This window comes from Lithobates pipiens, unplaced genomic scaffold, assembly GCF_037356315.1.
Source record: "Lithobates pipiens isolate NorthernLeopardFrog02 unplaced genomic scaffold, aLitPip1_a1.2 Scaffold_13, whole genome shotgun sequence".
In the NCBI taxonomy this organism is placed as follows: domain Eukaryota; kingdom Metazoa; phylum Chordata; class Amphibia; order Anura; family Ranidae; genus Lithobates; species Lithobates pipiens.
The window spans coordinates 196599361-196620855 of record NW_027507718.1 but is presented as its reverse complement, the minus strand read 5'-3'; the positions used below and the strand labels follow the sequence as shown (position 1 = coordinate 196620855).

Genomic DNA, 21495 nt, shown 5'->3' with positions numbered 1-21495 from the left:
GGTGTCTACTTTCTAAAATGGGGTCATTTGTGGGGGTTTTGTGCCATCTTGGCATTTTATGGCCTTCAAAACTGTAATAGGTAGTGAGAAGTGAACTCAAAAATTTACGCCCTTAGAAAGCCTGAAGGCGGTGCTTGGTTTTCGGGGCCCCGTACGCGGCTAGGCTCCCAAAAAGTCCCACATATGTGGTATCCCCGTACTCAGGAGAAGCAGCAGAATTTATTTTGGGGTGTCATTTCACATATGCCCATGGCATGCATGATCAATATATCATTTAGTGACAACTTTGTTAAAAAAAAAAAAAAAAGTTTGTAATTTTCCCGCAACTTGTGGCAAAATATAAAATATTCCATGAACTCAACATGCCTCTCAGCAAATAGCTTGGGGTGTCTACTTTCTAAAATGGGGTCATTTGTGGGGGTTTTGTGCCATCTTGGCATTTTATGGCCTTCAAAACTGTAATAGGTAGTGAGAAGTGAACTCAAAAATTTACGCCCTTAGAAAGCCTGAAGGCGGTGCTTGGTTTTCGGGGCCCCGTACGCGGCTAGGCTCCCAAAAAGTCCCACATATGTGGTATCCCCATACTCAGGAGAAGCAGCAGAATTTATTTTGGGGTGTCATTTCACATACGCCCATAGCATGTGTGAGCAATATATCATTTAGTGACAACTTTGTGTAAAAAAAAAAAAAAAATTTTTTTTTGTCATTATTCAATCGCTTGAGGCAAAAAAATAAAATATTCAATGGGCTCAACATGCCTCTTATCAATTTCCTTAGGGGGTCTACTTTCCAAAATGGGGTCATTTGGGGGGGTTTTGTACTGCCCTGCCATTTTAGCACCTCAAGAAATGAGATAGGCAGTCGTAAACTAAAAGCTGCGTAAATTCCAGAAAACGTACCTTAGTTTGTAGATGTGCCAACTTTTGCGCAAACCAATAAATATACAATTATTGACTTTTTTTTTACCAAAGACATGTGGCTGAATACATTTTGGCCTAAATGTATGACTAAAATTGAGTTTATTGGATTTTTCTAATAACAAAAAGTAGAAAATATCATTTTTTTTCAAAATTTGCGGTCTTTTTACATTTATATCGCAAAAAATAAAAATCGCAGAGGCAATCAAATACCATCAAAAGAAAGCTCTATTTGTGGGAAGAAAAGGATGCAAATTTTGTTTGGGTACAACATTGCATGACCGCGCAATTACCAGTTAAAGCAGCGCAGTGCCAAAGTGTAAAAAGACCTCTGGTCATTTACCAGCAAAATGGTCCGGTCTGAAAGTGGTTAAGATGTTTTTTTTGAACTGCAGCTAACAGGCCCAGCATATGTTTCACAGACTACTTGGGTTCCATGGGTGATACAGACAATCTTCGAATTGAGGTCCTCATGGATGATTGATTGTCCTGGCTAGACCACTGTTTAGAACTTGCACAGTATACACTGAATCTTCCGGAATGCTCTGCAGCTAGCGTGGTGTCCAAGAGGGTCTTCAGCACAGCAAGTGGTTTTGTTATAGAAAGACAAGTCTGCCTGTACCCTGACACTGTTGACGTTCATTCAAATTATACCAGTCCTGGATCTTTAATGATTACAATCCCAAGTAGCTGATGTTACCAACTAAATATTTATTTGTTATCTGGTCCCCTCAAAAAGTAGTACCATTCACCATCAGTTCCTGCCATCTTTGCTGATCTGTCACTTTTTTCAGCTCCTACTGCCTCTGTTTGACCATCAACATTATGAGCACTTGCAACTTCTACGTTCTGTCACCGTTACTAGCTTCTGCAACCTCTGCTGGCATGCCGCCATTACCTGCTTCTTCTATCCTTGATAGCCTTTCATCATTACCAGCTACTGCCACTTCTGCTGGTCTCCCACCATTACTATCTCCTGCCATCTCTCCTGATCTATATTGATGCTCTGGCACTGTAATTGTGTCACTCATAATGTAGCTGGACATCAGTTGACAAAAACAGTATTGTTTTCTGCAGGGTAAATCCTGCATTGCACCACAAATTTTGTAGCCTATTATGGTGTTCAAGCATTTGCTCGCAATGTTTCCACAGCTGTACCTTAGCTGCAAACTGTAAATGTTTGCTGCATGTTTATTTATGCTCTATGTTTCCAAGTTTGAGGCTTAATTCAGTGCTCTAGCAAGCAAAATATTTGTAGCTATTTATCTCTCAAGTAATACATTCTAAATTTTATAAAAAAAAAAAAAAACGTTTCTGTATTACAGCCTAAGCAGCCTACATACTGTCTAGGCACTGAACAATACTTGTGGTGATTTAATTAAAATGCCATTTTGAAGATAAAACCTGCTTTGTTTCTCACTTTTGCATTGCAGCCTTACTAATCTGCTTACATATATTCCAGCCACTGTACAACATGTGTGGCTATTGTCTCTTAAATAATACACTCTAATGCTTGTTTGAAGATAAAAGCCGCCTTATCTTTCCCTCTTGCATTACTCCCTAATCAAGCTGCGAATATATAGAGCCCAGTGACTACGCTGTTTGTGTCTGTTTTCTCTGAAATATTACACTCTGATTTTTATTTCGAGATCAAATCTGTCTTTTCTTTTGCCCATACACTGTGGGCTAAAGAAGCTGCTTACATGTTGTCTATCCACTGTACAATATGTTTGGCTGTTGTCTGTCAAATACACTCTCATTTTTATTTCAGAATACAACCTGCTTTCACTCTCCCTCTTACATTGTGGCCTAATGATGCTGCCCAAATACTGTCCAGCCACTATGCAATTTGTGTGGATATTGCCTCTGAAACAATATACTCTAATTTTGTTTTAGGATAATACCTGCCTCACCTCTCACTCCTATATTGCAGCATAATGAATCAGATTTTTTACTATCCAGCCAATGTGCAATATTTGTGGCTATAATGTCTTAAGTAATATACACTCTAATTTTGAATAAGGATAACAACTGCCTTATTCCTCCCTCTTATATTGTGGCCTATAGAAGTTGCTAACATATGGTCCAGTGACTGCACATTATTTGTGGCTATTGTCTCTGAAGTTACACATTTTAATTCTTAATTAAGGATGCAACCTGCCTTGTCTCTACCTCTAAGCCCTTGTACACACGGTCGGACATTCTGATGGACTGTTTCCGTCTGAATATCCGACAAACAAAATTTTAGAGCTGGGCTATAAAACTTTCCCACAACATAATCTGATCGGACTTTGTCCGATTGTGTGTAGAGAATTCCGATCGGACAAAGTGCCACGCATGCTCAGATCAAATTCCTAGACCAAAGCTATTGGCTACTAGCCTGAACGTAGTCCCGTCGTAACAAAATAACGTCATCACGTTCCGTACGATCGGATTTTCCAACAACTTTGTCCGACCGTGTGTATGCAACACAAGTTTTGGACAAAATTCGACGGATTTTGTTGTTGGAATGTCCGACCGTGTGTACAAGGGCTAACACTGCAGCCTAACCAAGGTGCTTTGAATTTGAAAGTTAGCCCTTGTACACACGGTCGGAGATTCCGACAACCAAAAACGTCGGAGTAATTCCGACGGATTAATTCTGGAAGAGGTCCGGAAGTGATGTTGCATACACATGGTCGGACTAATTTGTGGGAAAATCCGATTGTACATAACGTGATGACGTTATGTAGTTATGATGGGACTACGTTCAGGCTAGTAGCTAATAGCTTTGGTCTAGGAATTTGATCTGAGCATGCGTGGCACTTTGTCCGTCGGAGTAGGCTACACATGATCGGAGTATGTCCGATCGGAGCATTTTGTCGGAAAATTTTACCAAACTGGAAAAGTTGGTCTGTCGGATATTCTGATGGAAACTGTCCGATGCAGACCACACACAGTTGGAATATCCGACAAAATGGTCCGATAGGACACATTCCGTTGGAATCTCCGACCGTGTGTACAAGGGCTTACACATTTAAATTCTTAATAAAGGATGCAACCTGCCTTGTCACTACCTCTAACACTGCAGCCGAACCAAGGTGCTTACATACTATTCAGACACTGTTATTTACGTGTTATCAGTCGTTATATAAGTTTGCATTTTTCGAAATTTAAGTAGGGTTCATTGAACACCTTGCAAACTGAAAATAGGCACATTCGCTCATTCCTAGTTGCTATAGTTTAAAAATGCCATTTTGGTATGAATGAATACAATTGATGATTCCTGACATCTTCCATTAACTTCCCAATTAGTAGTTACCATATTTTGGGCGTTCACTTGTAATTGTGTATAATATTTCAGAGTCAGCAGCACCAAATGCCCTAGACTGCAGCAGTCTGCTTGAAATCTGAAGCATTCCTCCCTCTGGAACCCATACAGCAGAGTTTAATACAAGTTGAAGTCCTCCATTTATCTGTCAGAGAAAGAGAAAAAGAGAAATCAGTTCATCATTCACATTTAGCTATATTAACTTTGCCGATTCAGGCTATTTCTACATATAAAAAATGTATTCATTAAAATGCTAATTATAAAACTTTTCTGTAATCCTTGCTAATACAGCCAATGCAAGTTCCAGTGAATACATTAAAATAACTTATAACTGTCCTTAGCACTTTATGCTTTGTAAAAGGACAACTAAGCTTCAATTTATATGAATGTTAATCAAAACTCAAGCTCTAAAATAAGGATAAAGTAGTTGGCAGACTTATTAAAATTCAGCTCCCAAGCTCCCTCACCCTAGGCTAGGATCACATGGTCTCTGCAAGCAGAAGCCACAATGAGGCCTAGACGTTTGACCCAGAACTGAAGTGTCAGAGGATTTTTTCTTGCAAACTGCTCATACAATTACTCCTGTAAGGCTCAGTGTTTTTATGTAAATATAGTCTAAAAAGATCATAAAGGACAAGAAGGTTTCATGTTCACATTTGTAGAGCCCCACTCTTTCTCACACAGTCTCTTACTGTCTATATTTACATCTATCTATCTATCTATCTATCTATCTATCTATCTATCTATCTATCTATCTATCTATCTATCTATCTCTCCAAGTGTACGTTAGTGCTCTCCAATCAGAAGGATGCATGTGCTTTGTTGGTTGCAGCGTAATAGGTCTGACTATTAAATTTGTGTGTCAGACCTCTGCAGAGAGACCACCACTTCCATGCAAAGAGCAGGTATCCTTCTCTAGCACATGCTGTCAGGAAACCAGTGTTTCTACTCAAGCGGTGGCTGCTTTCTAAAGAAAACAAACTTTACACCTTTTGTTTTAATGTGCTTGGAATGTTGTTAGTAGATTTAAAATGTAAATCCAACTGGGCTTTAATGCATGCGAAAGTGTGCTATAATGCAAGTGAAATGAACATAACTGTACTCAAAAATATATGAGCTTCCACAGAAAGGTAAATGAGCATTTAGGTTAGAACTACACAAGAATTGTAATGACCAGTTGGTTAAGGATTTAAAGCTGAACTCTGGGACAAGCAATTATTGTCCACATGCATTTGTGTATATTTTTACTTGAATCTTGACTGCGTTACCACTTCAAGCATATTTTTTTTTAATTTTTCCGGAATTCATCTTTAAATGTCATTGAATGCAATAAGAGAGAGAGGGACATAATCAAGAGCAGAGTATTTCGTTCCTACTGGTGTGGGTCACATTGGAGGGTCTGTAGGTGTCTCATGTAGAATAATAAATGCTGAGACACCTGCCACAATTTTTAAGTGACTCAGACAACATTGTCTAGAAGCACCCCCAAGTAGGACCTGCTTTATATTTTTCGTAGAAAGAATTGAGTAAAATAATTCGTGTTTTATTGCTGACATGAAAGAACTTTAGCATGTAAATAAAAACATTCTGCTCCTGATCATCTCTCTACAGTTCTCATTACACCTGATTTCAGTCAATAAACTCTTGTGAAGAGTTTGTTTAAATGACAGGTGAGTATAATTAGTGGGGCAGAGAGCTGATCAGAGTGTGAGACACCTAGAATAGTCATACGTACTTGCTATCATTATCTTGGGAACACATATATGGTCCAATTCTCTGGATATTCTGCTGGCTGTCAGAGTACTATAGCCTGGCTAGGGGGATTCATCCTTCAGTGCGGTTAGCATGAATGGAGGTATCTGGAATATGTTATATTTTTTCATCTATCACTATGGCTAGCCTAAGTAACACATAGCTGGGTGTCTACAATCCAAACTGTATTTTTCTGTTGTTACTTATAAACCTTTGAGGTCAGAACCCAAGTTTCTGAATTGTTTTGAAGTGTGCATACTTCAGGGTTTTCAGTGTCACCTTTATGTATCTATAGGAGTCCAAGTCCAATTACAGCATGATATAACTACAAGATGTAAAATGCATATTTTCAAATTGTTTGATACCCTTGATATATATACTATATTACCAAATATACCTTTTGGATGAATTAGAGCATAGACTGAGAGCCAGGCCTTCTCATCCACATCAGTGCCTGACCTCATAAATGCCCTTCTGGAAGAATGGACAAACATTCGCATAGATACACTCCTAAACCTTGTAGACAGCCTTCCCAGAAGGGTTGAACTGCAAAGGGTGGGCCAACTCAATATTGAACCCTTTCGGACTAAGACTGGGATGCCATTAAAGTTCATGTGCATGTAAAGGCAGATGTCCCAATACTTTTGGTAATATTGTGTACTTTATAATATTGATCTACACAAAAACAAACAGCAATGCATTGAGGTAACTAACAGCTATGAGCAGAAACAAAGGACATTTCCATCATCATAAGTGATGCCATTACAAATTTCTATTATCGTTGCAGTAAACAATATAGTGTGGAACGCTTGGATTGATTATCCTGTATGTTCATTCTTAAAATCCTGATAGAATGCTTTAGTGTATCTCAGCGTAACCAATAACAGTATCTGTAAATGTGATACATAAACACGCTATACAAGAACACCATTGAATATACAGTGCTCTGGCCAGCTTGTTCTCACTCATAATCCTTCATTAAACCATTACCAATTGAAAGTAATATTCAAGTTCATTGAGCAGAAATCCAATTTCTTTAAAGTAGTCACAATCCATGCAGTCCTTTAAGGTTATATTATTAAGGAAATGTATGCTTGAAATAACTGAAAAGTTTTTACTTTTTATCCATTAAAACTTGCCTCTGGGAAATATGGAACATAAATACTACAGATGAATGGTTTCAGCACTTAATTAGTCATATCATAAAGTGTATTCCTTGCTGTGCATAAAGATTTTACATCATTATTTTTTAAGGCACAGATATGTGAGAGCTGCCATTACTGACTTATTTATGAAGGTGCATTCTTCTAGTTTGGTCATCCTTATCCTTGCATTCAAGATAGGTATTACACTGCTCCAGGCTGGAAGGAAGAGGGGGATGACTGCACACTACCATACAAAAGATCCTGAAACCTTATTGTAGTAATCCACAGATAAAAATATCCTCACAGCACCACAAAGGCAGCAACAAACACTGGTGTGTTTCACACTATAGACCTTAGTTGTAATATATAAGCGCTCTAAACTGTGAAACAAATGTTTGTTTTGGCCTTTGTGACGCCATGATGATGTTTTTATCTGTTTTGCATGGTAGTGTGCGGTCATCCATCTTATCCTTGCTTCACTGCTGGGTCAGTCACTAATGGAGTGCACTTCAGGTGCTGGAACTCACTAAGTAAAGTTACCAAGATAAGGGTAAAATTGTGCTGTGATACGCACCCTTAAAAGCATGTCAACAAAAGTACCAGCCAAAATGTAATGTCTCCTGTACCTAAACCTCAGAAGACATTAAATAAAGAACAAGAGCGTATATTACATTTGGTACAGTTATACTACTGAATAAACATGGGCCTCAACTCTGGAAGCTGTGCTCTACATTTTTTTAAAATGGGGGGGGGGGGGGGGGGGGTGACAAAAAGCTACTAACCAGCATTGTCTGTAGTCTCCCTGCAGCTGGTCTTTCCCCATTACTTACATTGCCTTTTCTGGTACAGTGTCTCTGTGTGGAGACATCTTGATAAAACTTATTTTTGCTTCCTCATGTTGGGGCCTCCAGCAAGAATAAGAGTACATGAGTAAGCAGCATTGTAGTGACACCAAATCTCACTCTCAATCTTGTCTCAATCTCCTGAGACTAGCTGTCAGAGGCAGCAGTAGCTTACATTTCACATTGCAGATGCACAGCATGAACACCATAAGCATAGGAATGCCAAGCCACCCTCATATACCAGGAAGTGCACTGGCTTTCCTGAAAAAAGGTACATTTCAATAAAGGACTGCTTAAAGATGATTAACATTTCAGTAGTTACCAAAAAAAAAGTAACTTTTATACCATAGCAAGTCTTCCCCTTTTTCCACTTTAAATAAGCCACATAATGATTTGTTGCTGTCACTATATAAAGTGGGTGACCTATGTCTAAATGCAATTGGTAATACAAGTCAATCATATTTAATGCATCAAATACCTTTTCAGACACTTTGATATGGAAGAGGATATTTTCAAAGTAGTATCCATCATTAAATTGAAAGAGAATGGCATCACCCTGAGTGTCAGAGCCATCATGATTATAATGCAGCACTCCATTTTTAATATCATCGAGCCGGAACTTATGGATGGGTGTATTCCCCGGGGGGATAACCAGCTGTCCATGTTTAGGAGACTCAAGAACGACAACTACAACATCCTGGGCATTATCATCATCTCTCAGGTCTAAAACAGAACCAGTAAGAGCTCCAATTTCTCCTTTGCCAACTAGCATTACCTCCTTCCTCAGTATGTATGGTGCCTGGTGTAAAACAAAATGTAAACATAATTAGCAAATGAGACATTATAGACCAGAAAGCGCAACAGTGATACAAAAGACTTTATTGGATATCTCCACTTAAAAGACCATGTTACGCCAACACATTTAGGGTGAAACATGGTGCCAAGCATGGACTACAAGAGTGCTAATCAGCATCTTCCTCCACCCTTCTAACTGGCAACCCATATGGGGATACGAGCAGAAAGCTAGAGGGAGAGCGGACATGAGCCTAACACTGCACCCAAGACCAGTGCGATCAGTTTTGCAGGTTCTGTACATAGAGTGTGTACAGAAAGCCCTTCAGAAACAATATTTCCTGCTTGTGTGATTGGCACACTGATTTTACCAGACGTTAACACTAAGATACAAGTCAGATTTTTGGCATCCCCTGCAACAAAAAATACATTTTTGATAAGATACTCCCAACAGGAAATAACGCCTAAAGGGATGCAGACCCAGCAATTTTCCTCATTAGAGCCCTGATTCTACACCAGCTGGTTGATAATTACGAAAGCACTCCCATTAGAATAACTTAGCACAGAGGCACAGAGAAACAAACAGTGATTTCTTCAGAATAACAAAAAGTAGGACTCTGCAACAAAGTTTGTTAAAATCCTTGTAATGTACATAGAGCACCCAGAGGGGGATGTTTTTTTTCTCAAAAGTGGAGTTGGGCTTTAAGGGTAAACCTGGCCTTTAAAGAACAAACTATACAGCTTGGACATACAGTACAGTTTGCTTATATGCTACATACATGCAATGGCAATGACATGCTGGCAATGCAAGGTCCACTTATATTGCTATCTCCCCCATAATCCCATATAAAAACTAAACTGAAAGGGATTAAAAACAAAAACTGACAGAAAAACTTAGAAAATACTTTGCATGCCAGCTGTGGGATTCCCTAAGTGAGTATGACATTCCCAGGCCTTTTTGCAGGATCCTGGGCAGGCTAAGGATCCCAGATTCTACAAGAATGCATTACTGCACAGTGTTGGAGCGTTTTTTCCTTAGATTTGGGATCCTCAGCTTTCCCACATCACTTAAATGCCTACGCGAGGTAACTGGAAGCTGGATGTAAGGAAAGCTTTTATTTTTTAATTTTTTTTCACATTTTTTGTAGGGCTCCTTCACATGGATGCATTTGCAGGCATGTAGTTGAACAGTAAAATTTTTGTCTGTATTTTCAGTGCCCCAGAACCCCAGCTTCTGCGTAAATCTGCCTACAGGTGCACGCGCATGGGTATATTTTCCAACATCCAAGTGCTACTGTAAACGTAAGAACTGCCATTTACATGCAAGTACCATACACAGAATTTTGTAATCTTTCCAATGGCCAGAATTATGCAGCAGCTGGGGCTTCCAAGTGAAACAAATACAGTTATATTTTATGCTGCACACCCATACACCCGCAAATTTATCTTCCATGTGCATGAGCCCTTGTGCCTTTAACTGAGCATTTTTTTTAACAATCTGCTGAAATACTCTTATCTAACATCATTTGATTGAGAGCAAGTTAAGATGGGTGCCCTATATTAGTGTTTAAGTGTTTTTATATCACCTTTGTCGACACAGCTTGAACATTGATGGCTTTTGTTTGGGAGAACAGCTGGCCATCGCTGACTTTTAATGAGAAGACGCCAATCCTGTATACAAGAAAAATATAATTAGAATAATGTATATTTTATTGTTGGATGTTTGCTCAGGCTCTGCAAAGCTTCTCGCCTTTGAGACAATAACCAGGGTAGCGAATGACAGGAAATCTCAGTGATAGACAGCAATAAAAAAACAGGCAAGGATTCTAACCATTCTCTATTATTCCATCCCAAAGAAAAAAAAAATGCTAAAATCCTTACCTAAACCTTAACACTGACCAATACCTCAATATGTGCCTTTACAGCTTATGTCAGAACTAAACTACACTAATACGTATCTCTGCTCCAACAATATGAGGTCCCTCAGCAGCATCAACATGTTCTTCCTCGGCTCCTCCATTGTGCCGGGTCCTTGGCCATCTTGATTGGCTAGCTGGGGAATGACTTAACTCCTGCGCATGCACACAGGGAGTATAATTATTCTGGTGTTGTTAATATACATTTAGCTGGGCATTCACAGCTAAGTTTACATTCTAGAGAAGATTGCAGACAGGCAGGTACGCCTAATGTAATGCAGAAAGACATAGCACATCTTCTCTACAATAAAGTGCCTGCCTGTTTGCAATATTTTTTTCCCTTAAAGTGATATTAAAGTCTTTTTTTTTTTTTTTTTTAAGAATAACAAACATGTCATACTTACCTGCTCTGTGCATTGGTTTCTGCACAGAATAGCTCAGATCTTCCTCTTCTTGGATCTGCCACCGGAACTCCTGGCCCCTCCCTCCTGCCGAGTGCCCCACAGCAAGCAGCTTGCTATGGGGGCACCCGGGCCAAACCGCTGCCCTGTGGGTCCATTCAGACATGAAGCCACTGATTTTTATTGACAGCAGCAGGCGCCATTGGCTCCCGCAAATGATGAGGGGGGCTGCTTCACACAGGTTTTTTTATCTTAATGTACAGAATGCATTAACCACTTTCCACGGGGTGAACATCCATGGACGTCCCCCGATTTCAGGAGTTATACCTTAATGATGCCTGCACCTAAGTGATCTGAGTGGCTAATTAGCCGATCGATCACTTCTGCAGGTGGCAGAAGGGTGTCCCACCCCCTTCCCACTGCCACCTCTCCCGGGCTCTCCAGCGACCAGGGAAGCAGCCCATCAGACTGGTCTGTGTCTGATCAGCTGCATGAGAGGCAAGAGGAGAGATTCGGGGTCTAATCAGGGGCGGATCCAGGGGGTAACAGGGTAATTGCCCCCCCCCCCAAGAAATCAGTGATGGGCTGGTGGGTGAGCGGGCAGGCCAGTCAACAGATGAGTGAGTGGGTTAACAAGCGGGCAGGCTAGTCAGCGGGGGTCGGCAGGTGAGTGAGTGCCTGAGTGGGCAAGTCGGCGGGTGAGTGATGGGGGAGTCGACAGTTGAGTGTGCTGGTGGGCAGGGCAGTCATCAGGTGAATGAGTGGGTGGGCCACTCAGCAGGTGAGTGGATGAGCTGTCCAGTCAGCGAGCCAGTGGTTGAGGAGCAGAGAGATTAAATCATCTCTCACCGCCAGCCCTGCACCACTGTAGTTCCACCCTCACTGTGCAGCAGAGAGATTACATCATCTCTCTGCTGCCTGTATTCACTCTGGAAAGTGACAATCTGCACCTTGGCAGGCCAATGACAATCAGCAATGTGTGGCAGGTGACATGGCAAATGTCAAGCAGCAACATGTGGCAGGTGACATGACAAGTGACAATCAGCAACATGTGGCAGGTGACGTGGCAAGTGACAATCAGCAACGTGTGGCAGGTGATGTGGCAAGTGACATTCCGCAATGTGTGGCAGGTGAAGTGGCAAGTGACAATCAGCAACATGTGGCAAGTGACAATCCGCAATGTGTGGCAGGTGACGTGGCAAGTGACAATCTGCAACGTGTGGCAGGTGACATGGCAAGTGACTATCAGAAAAACGTGGCAAGTGACAATACGCAACATGTGGCAGGTGATGTGCCAAGTGACAATCTGCCACGTGTGGCAAATGATAATCTGCATCTGGTAGCAGGCAAGTGATAATCCGCAACTTGTGGCTGGGACGTGGCAAGTGACAATCCGTATCTGAAGGTAGGTCGGCGTGGAAAGTGACACGGTCAGGGCTCCCACCAATTCTGCATTATGGTGAGCTGAACCATTTCAATTTATATTACAATGTAATAATAGAAATAATGCGCTTCAATCATCCTGACACCATAACAACCATGGTGCAATGATAATGAAAGTGCTAACACCAACCATTGCCCCGATAAATTGCCTACAAAAAAAAAAATGATGGCAATGCCCCTCCCAAGACTAGACTCTGGATCCGCCCCTGGGTCTAATAAACCCCAAATTCCTCCATAAAGAGTACCTGTCAAGGCCCATGTTGACACAAGGGATGTTGTTCATCCCTTGTGATAGCAATAAAGTTAATAAAAAAAGTAAAAAAAAATAAAAATCTTTTTTGTATGAAATAAATAATAAAATATATACAGTATATATCTTTTTTTTTAACGTGCCCCATCCCATCGTGCCTAGGCACTAAAGTGAACGAATACGTTTATCTCGCACCCATGTGAGGTATTGTTGCGAACGTCAGAGTGGGAGCAATAATTCTAGCACCAGACCTCCTAAGTAACTCAAAACTGGTGACCTGTAAAGACATTTAAAACATCGCCTATGGAGAATTTAAAGCACTGTAGTCTGTCGTCATTCACCAGGCAGGTGCAAATTTAAAGCATGACAGGTTAGGTATCTACGTAACATCATCTTTCACATTATAAAAGAAAATTAAGCTAACTTCCACTTTCAATTTTCCCTCCAAATCATGATCTCATAAACCCTAACATTTAAACCTAACCCCCTATAATGTTGTCTAAGCTAACCTAACCTATCCCTATGAACTCATTTTTTTCCAATTTATCTAAGCCCATTAACAAAAATGTTATCATGTAGCAGCGTACCAGACATAATGTGGTGACTGCATTGTTTTTATTCAGTCGAAGGACATGCTCTGCAAGTAAAGAAAAATACAGATTGATCCTGATAGAAAATGTGTGTCCTTTGTGACTTCCTAGGCACCAAACTGAAAGTTTGAACAATATTATATGCCTTCTGAGGTATCTTCTTTAAACTACAAGATGAGGAGAGGGGGATGTGTTTGTAGTTCACAACAGGGGAGCAGCCTAGGGCGAGTGGAGACTAGGGCACAAGGACAAAGTTGTGCTATTGTCAGATCATAGGTGAATATAAAAGTAGAATAACACTGAAAAAAGTAAAACCAGTGCAGTCACAGCACCTAAGAACCAGTAAGATGCAATAGATTGCATTTTTGTTTTTGGGTTTAGATACCTTTTACAACTCAAGTAACCTCTCAAGCAGAATATCAAGAGATTGGTTCAGATTTATGTTTGACCTCATTTAGTTAAAAAAGAAACAAGAATAACTATAAATCATCTATATTTGAGGATGTATCTTTGTGTACAATATTTCCTTAAAATACAAGAAAAAGTGATCTTTGTCATAGTTCTCATTCAATGACAATGCCCTAGCCTAGGATATGCATAACTCCTTATATATTGTACGTTTGCTATTGTTTTAATTTCAGAAAATTCCTTTATTCACCCAGTGTTGTTTCTTAAGCAGACATTCTGCTATGGTCAGCATGGGGGTGTTTTATTGTATGCTTTATAAAACAATCAGGCGAGCCTTCCAGACAGTGCAAAGTACATTAGCTGATTTAGAAATAATAACAATTTTATCTGAAGTGGGCAGTACAGAAGAGACATTTTACATGCTTCAAAAATTCCACGACATTATGAATGCTTACTTATTTCCTTTGTTGAGCTTAAAGTAATATTATGATGAAAGTGAAAAGCAATTAAATCAGTGCAGATTTGACAGCTAAAGCTGCAAAACGATTAGGCATGTGTGTATACCAGTCACTGGTAAACCATAAATGAAAATCACTAAATTACAACAGAAAACACCTACATTAAATAAAAAGGTTATATCGCTAAATTTGCCTTTTATTGTGTTTTCATTTCAAATGTGAAAATAATTATGTAAATTTACCATTAAAATGTAAGGCTGTGATTAATCCATTTAATCTCATATGATTTACTATGCATAGAAACAAATTAATCAAATGCTTTGCTGCTCACTAGTTAAAGAAGAGTCTTAAGAACATTCAGGCTTGTATAAACATAACAAACTTTTGTTAGATTTATTATATCTGGAAGGGTAGTTAAAATGTCTTGTAAATAAACACTCATCTTTGATGACTCAAGTTGCATTTGCAGCTACTAAAAGGGATGAGCCTACTACAATAATTTTAAGAGCATTGATTATGGGACTACGATGGCCACACACACACACACACACACACACACACACACACACACACACACACACACACACACACACACACACATATATATACACACACACACACACACACACACACACACACACAGTATCTCACAACAGTATTCACGCCGCCCCACCCCAAAGCACCTTGTCCCCATGTTGATAAGGACAAGGGCCTCTTTCCGACAACCCTGGCCATTGGTTGTCGGGGTCTGCGGGCGGGGGGCTTATCGGAATCCGGGAGCCCCCTTTAATAAGGGGGCCCCCGGATCCCGGCCCCCCACCCTATGTGAATGAGTATGGGGTACAAAAAATTTACAAAAAAACACACACACAAGGGTTAAAATAGTTTATTACACAGCTCCGGGGGTCTTCCGTCTTCCGGGGTCTTCTCGCCAGACTCCTCCACTATCTTCTGCTAGCTCTTTTGCTATCGGAGGAGCCCGGCATTCTTCTTCGCCGCCGCCGCCCTCTTCTTCCGACTTCAGGAGTCTTGTCCCCCTCTTCGGTTCTTCTTGCTGGGCCACCGCTTCTTCTTCCAGCTCTTTTACTAGCGGTGGGCCGGTCTTCTGTCGCCGCCGCCGCCTTCCGTTCTTCTTCTGGAGATGTTGACTCGACGCTCTCTCCGGCCGCAATGCCAGGGATGCGCTGCACGGCGACTTATTTAGGGACAAGGGGCGGGGGCGCCGGTTGATGTCACATGGTGACCCCGCCCCCTTACGATGTCACAGCCCCGAAGGATGCTGAGACTGTCACCATGTGACATCAACCCATGTGACATCAACCAGCGACCCCGCCCCTTGTCCCTATATAAGTCGCTGCGCAGCATGTCCCTAGCATTGCGGCCGGAGAGAGCGTCGATAAGCCCCACGCCCGCAGACCCCGACAACCAACGGCCAGGGTTGTCGGGAAGAGGCCCTTGTCCTCATCAACATGGGGACAAGGTGCTTTGCGGTGGGGGGGGCGCGCGGCCCCCCCTTCCCCAAGGCACCCCCCATGTTGAGGGCACGTGGCCTGGTACGGCTTAGGAGGGGGGGGCGCTCGCTCGTCCCCACCCCCTTTCCTGACCGGCCGGGCTGCGTGCTCGGATAGGGGTCTAGTATGGATTTTGGGGGGGACCCCACGGCGAAGGGGATTCCCTTTAAAATCCCGGCCGGACCTAAGGGCCTGGTATGCCCTCGAGAAGGCATGCAGGCTTCATGAGTGAGGCGACATTGTCGCCTCGCTCTGGCTGCTATAGGAAAAATTACATTTTCCTATTGCAGCCAGCGCAACGGGATCGTGCTGGTTAGAGAAGCCTGTCGCCGGGAACCAGCGTGATACCGTCGCGCTGGAAACACAATGTCGGCGGCATCTACTGTATGTCACAGTACATGTTGGCATTCATGGTTCCCTCAATGAACTGTAGCTCCCCAGTGTCGGCAGTACTCATGCAGCCCCAGACTATGACACTCCCACCACTATGCTTGACTGTGGGCAAGACACACTTGTCTTTGTTCTCCACACTTGTTTGCCACCACACACGCTTGACACCATCTAAACCAAATAAGTTTATCTTGGTCTCATCAGACCACAGGATATGGTTCCAGTAATCCATGTCCCTAGTCTGCTTGTCTTCAGCAAAGTGTTTGCAGGCTTTCTTGTGCATCTTTAGAAAAGGCTTCCTTTTGATGCAGCGTGCGGCATATGGTCTGAGCACCGACAGGCTGATTCCCACCCCTTCTACTTCTGCAGCAATGCTGGCAGCGCTCAGATGTCTATTTCCTAAAAACAACCTCTGGATATAACACTGAGCACATGCACTCAACTCCTTTGGTCGACCATGGTGAGACCTGTTCTAAATGGAACCTGTCCTGTTAAACCAATGTATTGTCTTGTCTACCATGCTGCAGCTCAGTTTCAGGGTCTTGGCAATCTTCTTTTAGCCTAGGCCATATTTATGTAGAGCAACAGTTCTTAGCCAGGAGGTGCCATGTAAAACTTCCAGTGACCAGTATGAGAGAGTGAGAGTGATAAAACCCAAATTTAATATACCTGCTCCCCATTCACACCTGAGACCTTGTAACACTAACGAGTCACATGACATGGAAGGGAAAATGGCTAATTGGGCCCAATTTGGACATTTTCACTTAGGGATGTACTCACTTTTGTTGCCAGCTGTTTAGACATTAATGGCTGTGAGTTATTTTGAGGGGACAGCAAATTTACACTGTTATACATGCTGTACACTCACTACTTTACATTGTAGCAAAGCGTCATTTCTTCAGTGTTGTCACATGAAAAGATATAATAAAATATTTACAAACATGTGAGGGGTGTACTCACTTTTCTGAGATACTGTAAGAACTTTAAAAAGGTCATTGGTAAAATAAAAACCAGAGAAATTTAATAGTTTACCCTTTGAAGTGCACCTTAATTAAAGGTCAAGTGGGCCACAGAAATTAGAATCAGAAAGCTACAGAATACTGTGTTGTTTTAACAGTACCCTGGGTGCCTTGCATCGAGTTTTGTATACTTCTTTGCAGTACTGAAAGCTAGTTCATTCCTACCTACCTTCCTAAAAATCCTAATGGATTGCACGGCTACCTAACATAGTGATGAGCCAAAACCTAGATTAAATACTAAACCTAGATAATATAGAAAAAAACCTAGAGAAAAAAACCTAGATTATATACTGAGTTAACATTGAAACAACCCCGGCAGCGCACAGAGGGGGACTCCTTTCATTAAAATTCTCCCCCTCTCACAATGTCCTAAAAAACTACCCTTACCTCTTCAGTATGCTGATTATGTACAATTATAATTTTCAGGTGCTCCTGCCCATTTTATTCCTCATTGGGGGGCTGTTAACTGCTTAACCACTTCCCGACCGGCGCACGACGATGTACGTCGACAGAATGGCACGGGCAGGCAAATTGGCGTACAGGTACGTCCAATATTCAATGCCGCCCTGCCATCGGGAGCGCACCGCCGGCGGCACGCTCCCGCGCTGATCGGGACCCCCGTGAGTCCGGTCGCGGGACCCGCGGACTCGATCGCCGCGGGCATCCCCGCGATCGTCTCACGGAGCGGCCGAATGGAGGAAATGCCGTGTAAACAGCATTTTTCCATTCTGCCTAGCAACTAGTGACGCTGATCTCTGCTCCATGTGATTGGAGCAGAGATCAGTGTTCACTAAATGAAAGCCCAACCCCCCCACAGTTAGTAACACACCCCTAGGAACACTTAACCCCTACACTGCCACTCACTGGTTAACCCCTTCACTGCCAGTGTCATTTACACAGGAATCACTGCATTTATATAGCAGTGATTACTGTATAAATGACAATGGTCCCAAAAATGTGTCAAAAATGTCCGATGGGTCCCCCACAATGTCGCAGTCACAATAAAAATCGCTGATCGCCGCTATTACTAGTAAAAAAAAAATTATAAAAAATTATTATTTTGTAAACGCTATAACTTTTGCGCAAACCAATCAATAATCGCTTATTGCGATTTTTTTTTACCAAAAATATGTAGAAGAATACGTATCGGCCTAAACTGAGGGAAAAAAATGTTTTTTTATATATTTTTGGGGGATATTTATTATAACAAAAAGTAAAAAATAATGCGTTTTTTTCAAAATTGTCGCTCTATTTTTGTTTATAACGCAAAAAATAAAAACCGCAGGTGTGATCAAATACCACCAAAAGAAAGCTCTATTTGTGGGAAATAAAGGACGTCAATTTTGTTTGGGAGCCACGTCGCACGACCGCGCAATTGTCAGTTAAAGCGACACAGTGCCGAATCGCAAAAAGTGGTCTGGTCTTTGACCAGCAAAATGGTCCGGTCTGCAAGTGGTTAAGGACCACCTCATGCTGATATACGTCGGCAGAATGGCAGGGCTGGGCACAATCACGTACCTGTACGTGGCTCGGAGCGTGCCCGGCGATGCTCTCCCGACCCGGTCCTGAGCTCCGTGGCCGCGGGACCAGTGGATTTAATCCCTGCTGGTGTCCCATGATTGGGTCACAGAGCTGAAGAACGAGGAGAGGTCTGTGTAAACAAACCTCTCCTCGTGCTTCCTACTGTGGCTGTCACCGATCGTCTGTTCCCTATTATAAGGAAAGACGATCAGTGACGTCACATGCCAGGCCACGCCCCCTACAATAAAAAAACACATAACGTCACACATAACCCCTACACTCCCCCCTAGTGGTTAACTCCTTTAATGCCAGTGTCATTTACACAGGAATCAGTGCATTTAAATAGCACTGATTGCTGTATAAATGACAATGGTCCCAAAAATGTGTCAAAAATGTCCAATGTGTCTGCCATAATGTCGCAGTCACAATAAAAAAATCACTGATCGCCGCCAATTACTAGTAAAAAAAAAATATTAATAAAATGCTATAAAACTATCCCCTATTTTGTAAACGCTATAACTTTTGCGCAAACCAATCAATAATCTAATTGCGAATTGTTTTACCAAAAATATGTAGAAGAATGCGTATCGGCCTAAACTGAGGAAAAACAATGTTTTTTTATATATTTTTTGGGGATATTTATTATAGCAAAAAGTAAAAAATATTGCATTTTTTTCAAAATTGTCGCTCTATTTTTGTTTATAGCGCAAAAAATAAAAGTGATCAAACACCACCAAAAGAAAGCTCTATTTGTGGGAAAAAAGGACGCCAATTTTGTTTGGGAGCCACATCGCACGACTGCGCAATTGTCAGTTAAAGCGATGCAGTGCCGAATCGCAAAAAGGGGCCTGGTCCTTTGGCTGCAAATTGGTCCAGGGCTTAAGAGGTTAAACATGTGACCACTTGTAAGCCTCACAGATCTAGGTCACCCCCTTGGGTGGAGGGCATGGACAGGCTCTCAGTGGGTCCGGGATTGCATCTGAGGGGATTATCGGGTTTTAAAGAAGTCTCTGATTAAGCGAGTCTTCCTGGCTTAAAGAGTAAATATCCTGTGATTACATAAATCAAACAAAAACAATGTATACATAATAAATGAGACGGTATTGGATATCAAATTATATGACAGTTAGAATATTGAAATCTGTCCTCTTGATGTATTTATAGAAATGTAAGAACCCCCTGAGGAAGACCATAACCTTTGAGGTCGAAATGCATTGGGGCATTTTCATACATCAGATGGTGTAATTCCAAGTGTAACAATGTATCACCCTTGATGTATAACCTTTCCTAGCCTAATCTGTCTCGCCTTGTATATACCAGAGCTCATATTTTATTTAATTAATTTTTTATATATGTTCTGTGTCTAACGATTTTTTTAAATAAAAAAAATTGTGATTTTTATAAAATATTTAACTCCTATTTGCTGCTAAAAAGCCCAGTTGGGAACCTTCTACTTTTTTTCAAAGACTTTAATTGGGGTGTGCAGACCTCTCAGACTCTCACATATGTGTCGCTCTATGATATTGTGTTTCTTCTCTTACCTTGACTTCTCTTTGCTATGCTTGAACCTCACTCTTTGCTCAATCAGATCCTTCCAGCTGAAGTATGTGTCTTTGTTGAGATGAACCTCCTTGCCATGTAAAATTTTTACAAGGCGGCCATTGGTTGGGGCATTCACAACATAAAAAGTAAGACTGGCCTCCTCAGTATCATCATCTTTTACACTCATAAAGGAGAAATCCAGTGGTCTCACTGCCCCAATACCAACCGTAAACGATCCATGCACAAGGAGCACTGGGGGATGAATGTTAGCTGAAATAAAGACAAAGAATGCTGGGGTTATTCTTGTTTCACCTTTGTGTCATTTCACATTGTCAGAAGATCCATTATCAGAAGATAAACAAGATAAACACAAGGTCTAAAAATTAAACAGAAGGCACTAGCAAAAAATAAATGTTTGCTTGGTGATTCGTTTTAACCCTTCTAATTTGTGATGTTTGTGTCTGTTTAAAGCCTCAAACACACAATGAGATTATCAGATGAATGATTGTTTGTTTTTGTTTGCATGCTAGTCTCATATCAAAAACGAATAGGTTACAAAAGTTATGAAAATTCTCCTTAGACAGAATACAACTTCAGAAGTGATGTATTGTATTGCATTGTAATGTATTCTTTCATTTCTGAGCATATGTGGTCTTGGTGCGATTTTTTTTTCTCGCACAAATACTATACGAATTACAGGAAAATTATTTGTTCTGTTATCTTACGTAAAAAAAAAATCATGCCTGATACTTTGGATATTTTTTTCTCCCTAAAGGGTACCATGCATTTATTTACAGATATGTTGTTTATTTATTTTTAGAGTGTTTTTTCTGCATCTAAGGGCTCTTTCACACGTGCGGATCGTTTGGGTCCGCCTGACAGTTTTGCAGGTGGACCTAAACAGACACTTCATGAAGCTCTATGGAGCGACGGATGTCAGAGGTGACATGTCCGCTGACATCTGATCAGCTCTGCTAAATTCAGACAGATGGAAACCCTATTTTCCATCCGTCTGGCAGATTGGATGAAAATGGACAGGTGGATACGTTTTCATCCGATCCCCATAGAGGAGAGCGGGGCTCTGACAGGTCCGTCTCTGCACAATAGTACTTAGTGTGCAGAGATGGACCTGTCATTCGCTGACTCAGCAGGAATCAACAGATGGATTCCTGCTGAGCAAGCAGAGTCTGTCAAAATGGCCATTAATGTGGCTTACTCTTGGGGAATGGCTGTGAGCCATGAAACTAGTAGAGTTTATAAACATGCCAAGACAAGTTCAGCTCACAAA

The 21495-nt window shown here is 41.4% G+C and overlaps 1 protein-coding gene across 1 annotated transcript in view; it reads right to left on the bottom strand.

Moving 5' to 3' along the window:
• Positions 1–21495, bottom strand: part of FRAS1 (Fraser extracellular matrix complex subunit 1) — a 708831-nt gene that overhangs the window by 216624 nt on the left and 470712 nt on the right. Inside the window, exons 27-30 of the mRNA XM_077476089.1 lie at positions 20207–20477; positions 10345–10429; positions 8445–8765; positions 4219–4372 (exon numbers count right to left, since the gene is read on the bottom strand). Of these exons, the coding sequence (XP_077332215.1) occupies positions 4219–4372; positions 8445–8765; positions 10345–10429; positions 20207–20477 (831 nt within the window). The remainder of the gene's footprint in view (positions 1–4218; positions 4373–8444; positions 8766–10344; positions 10430–20206; positions 20478–21495) is intronic.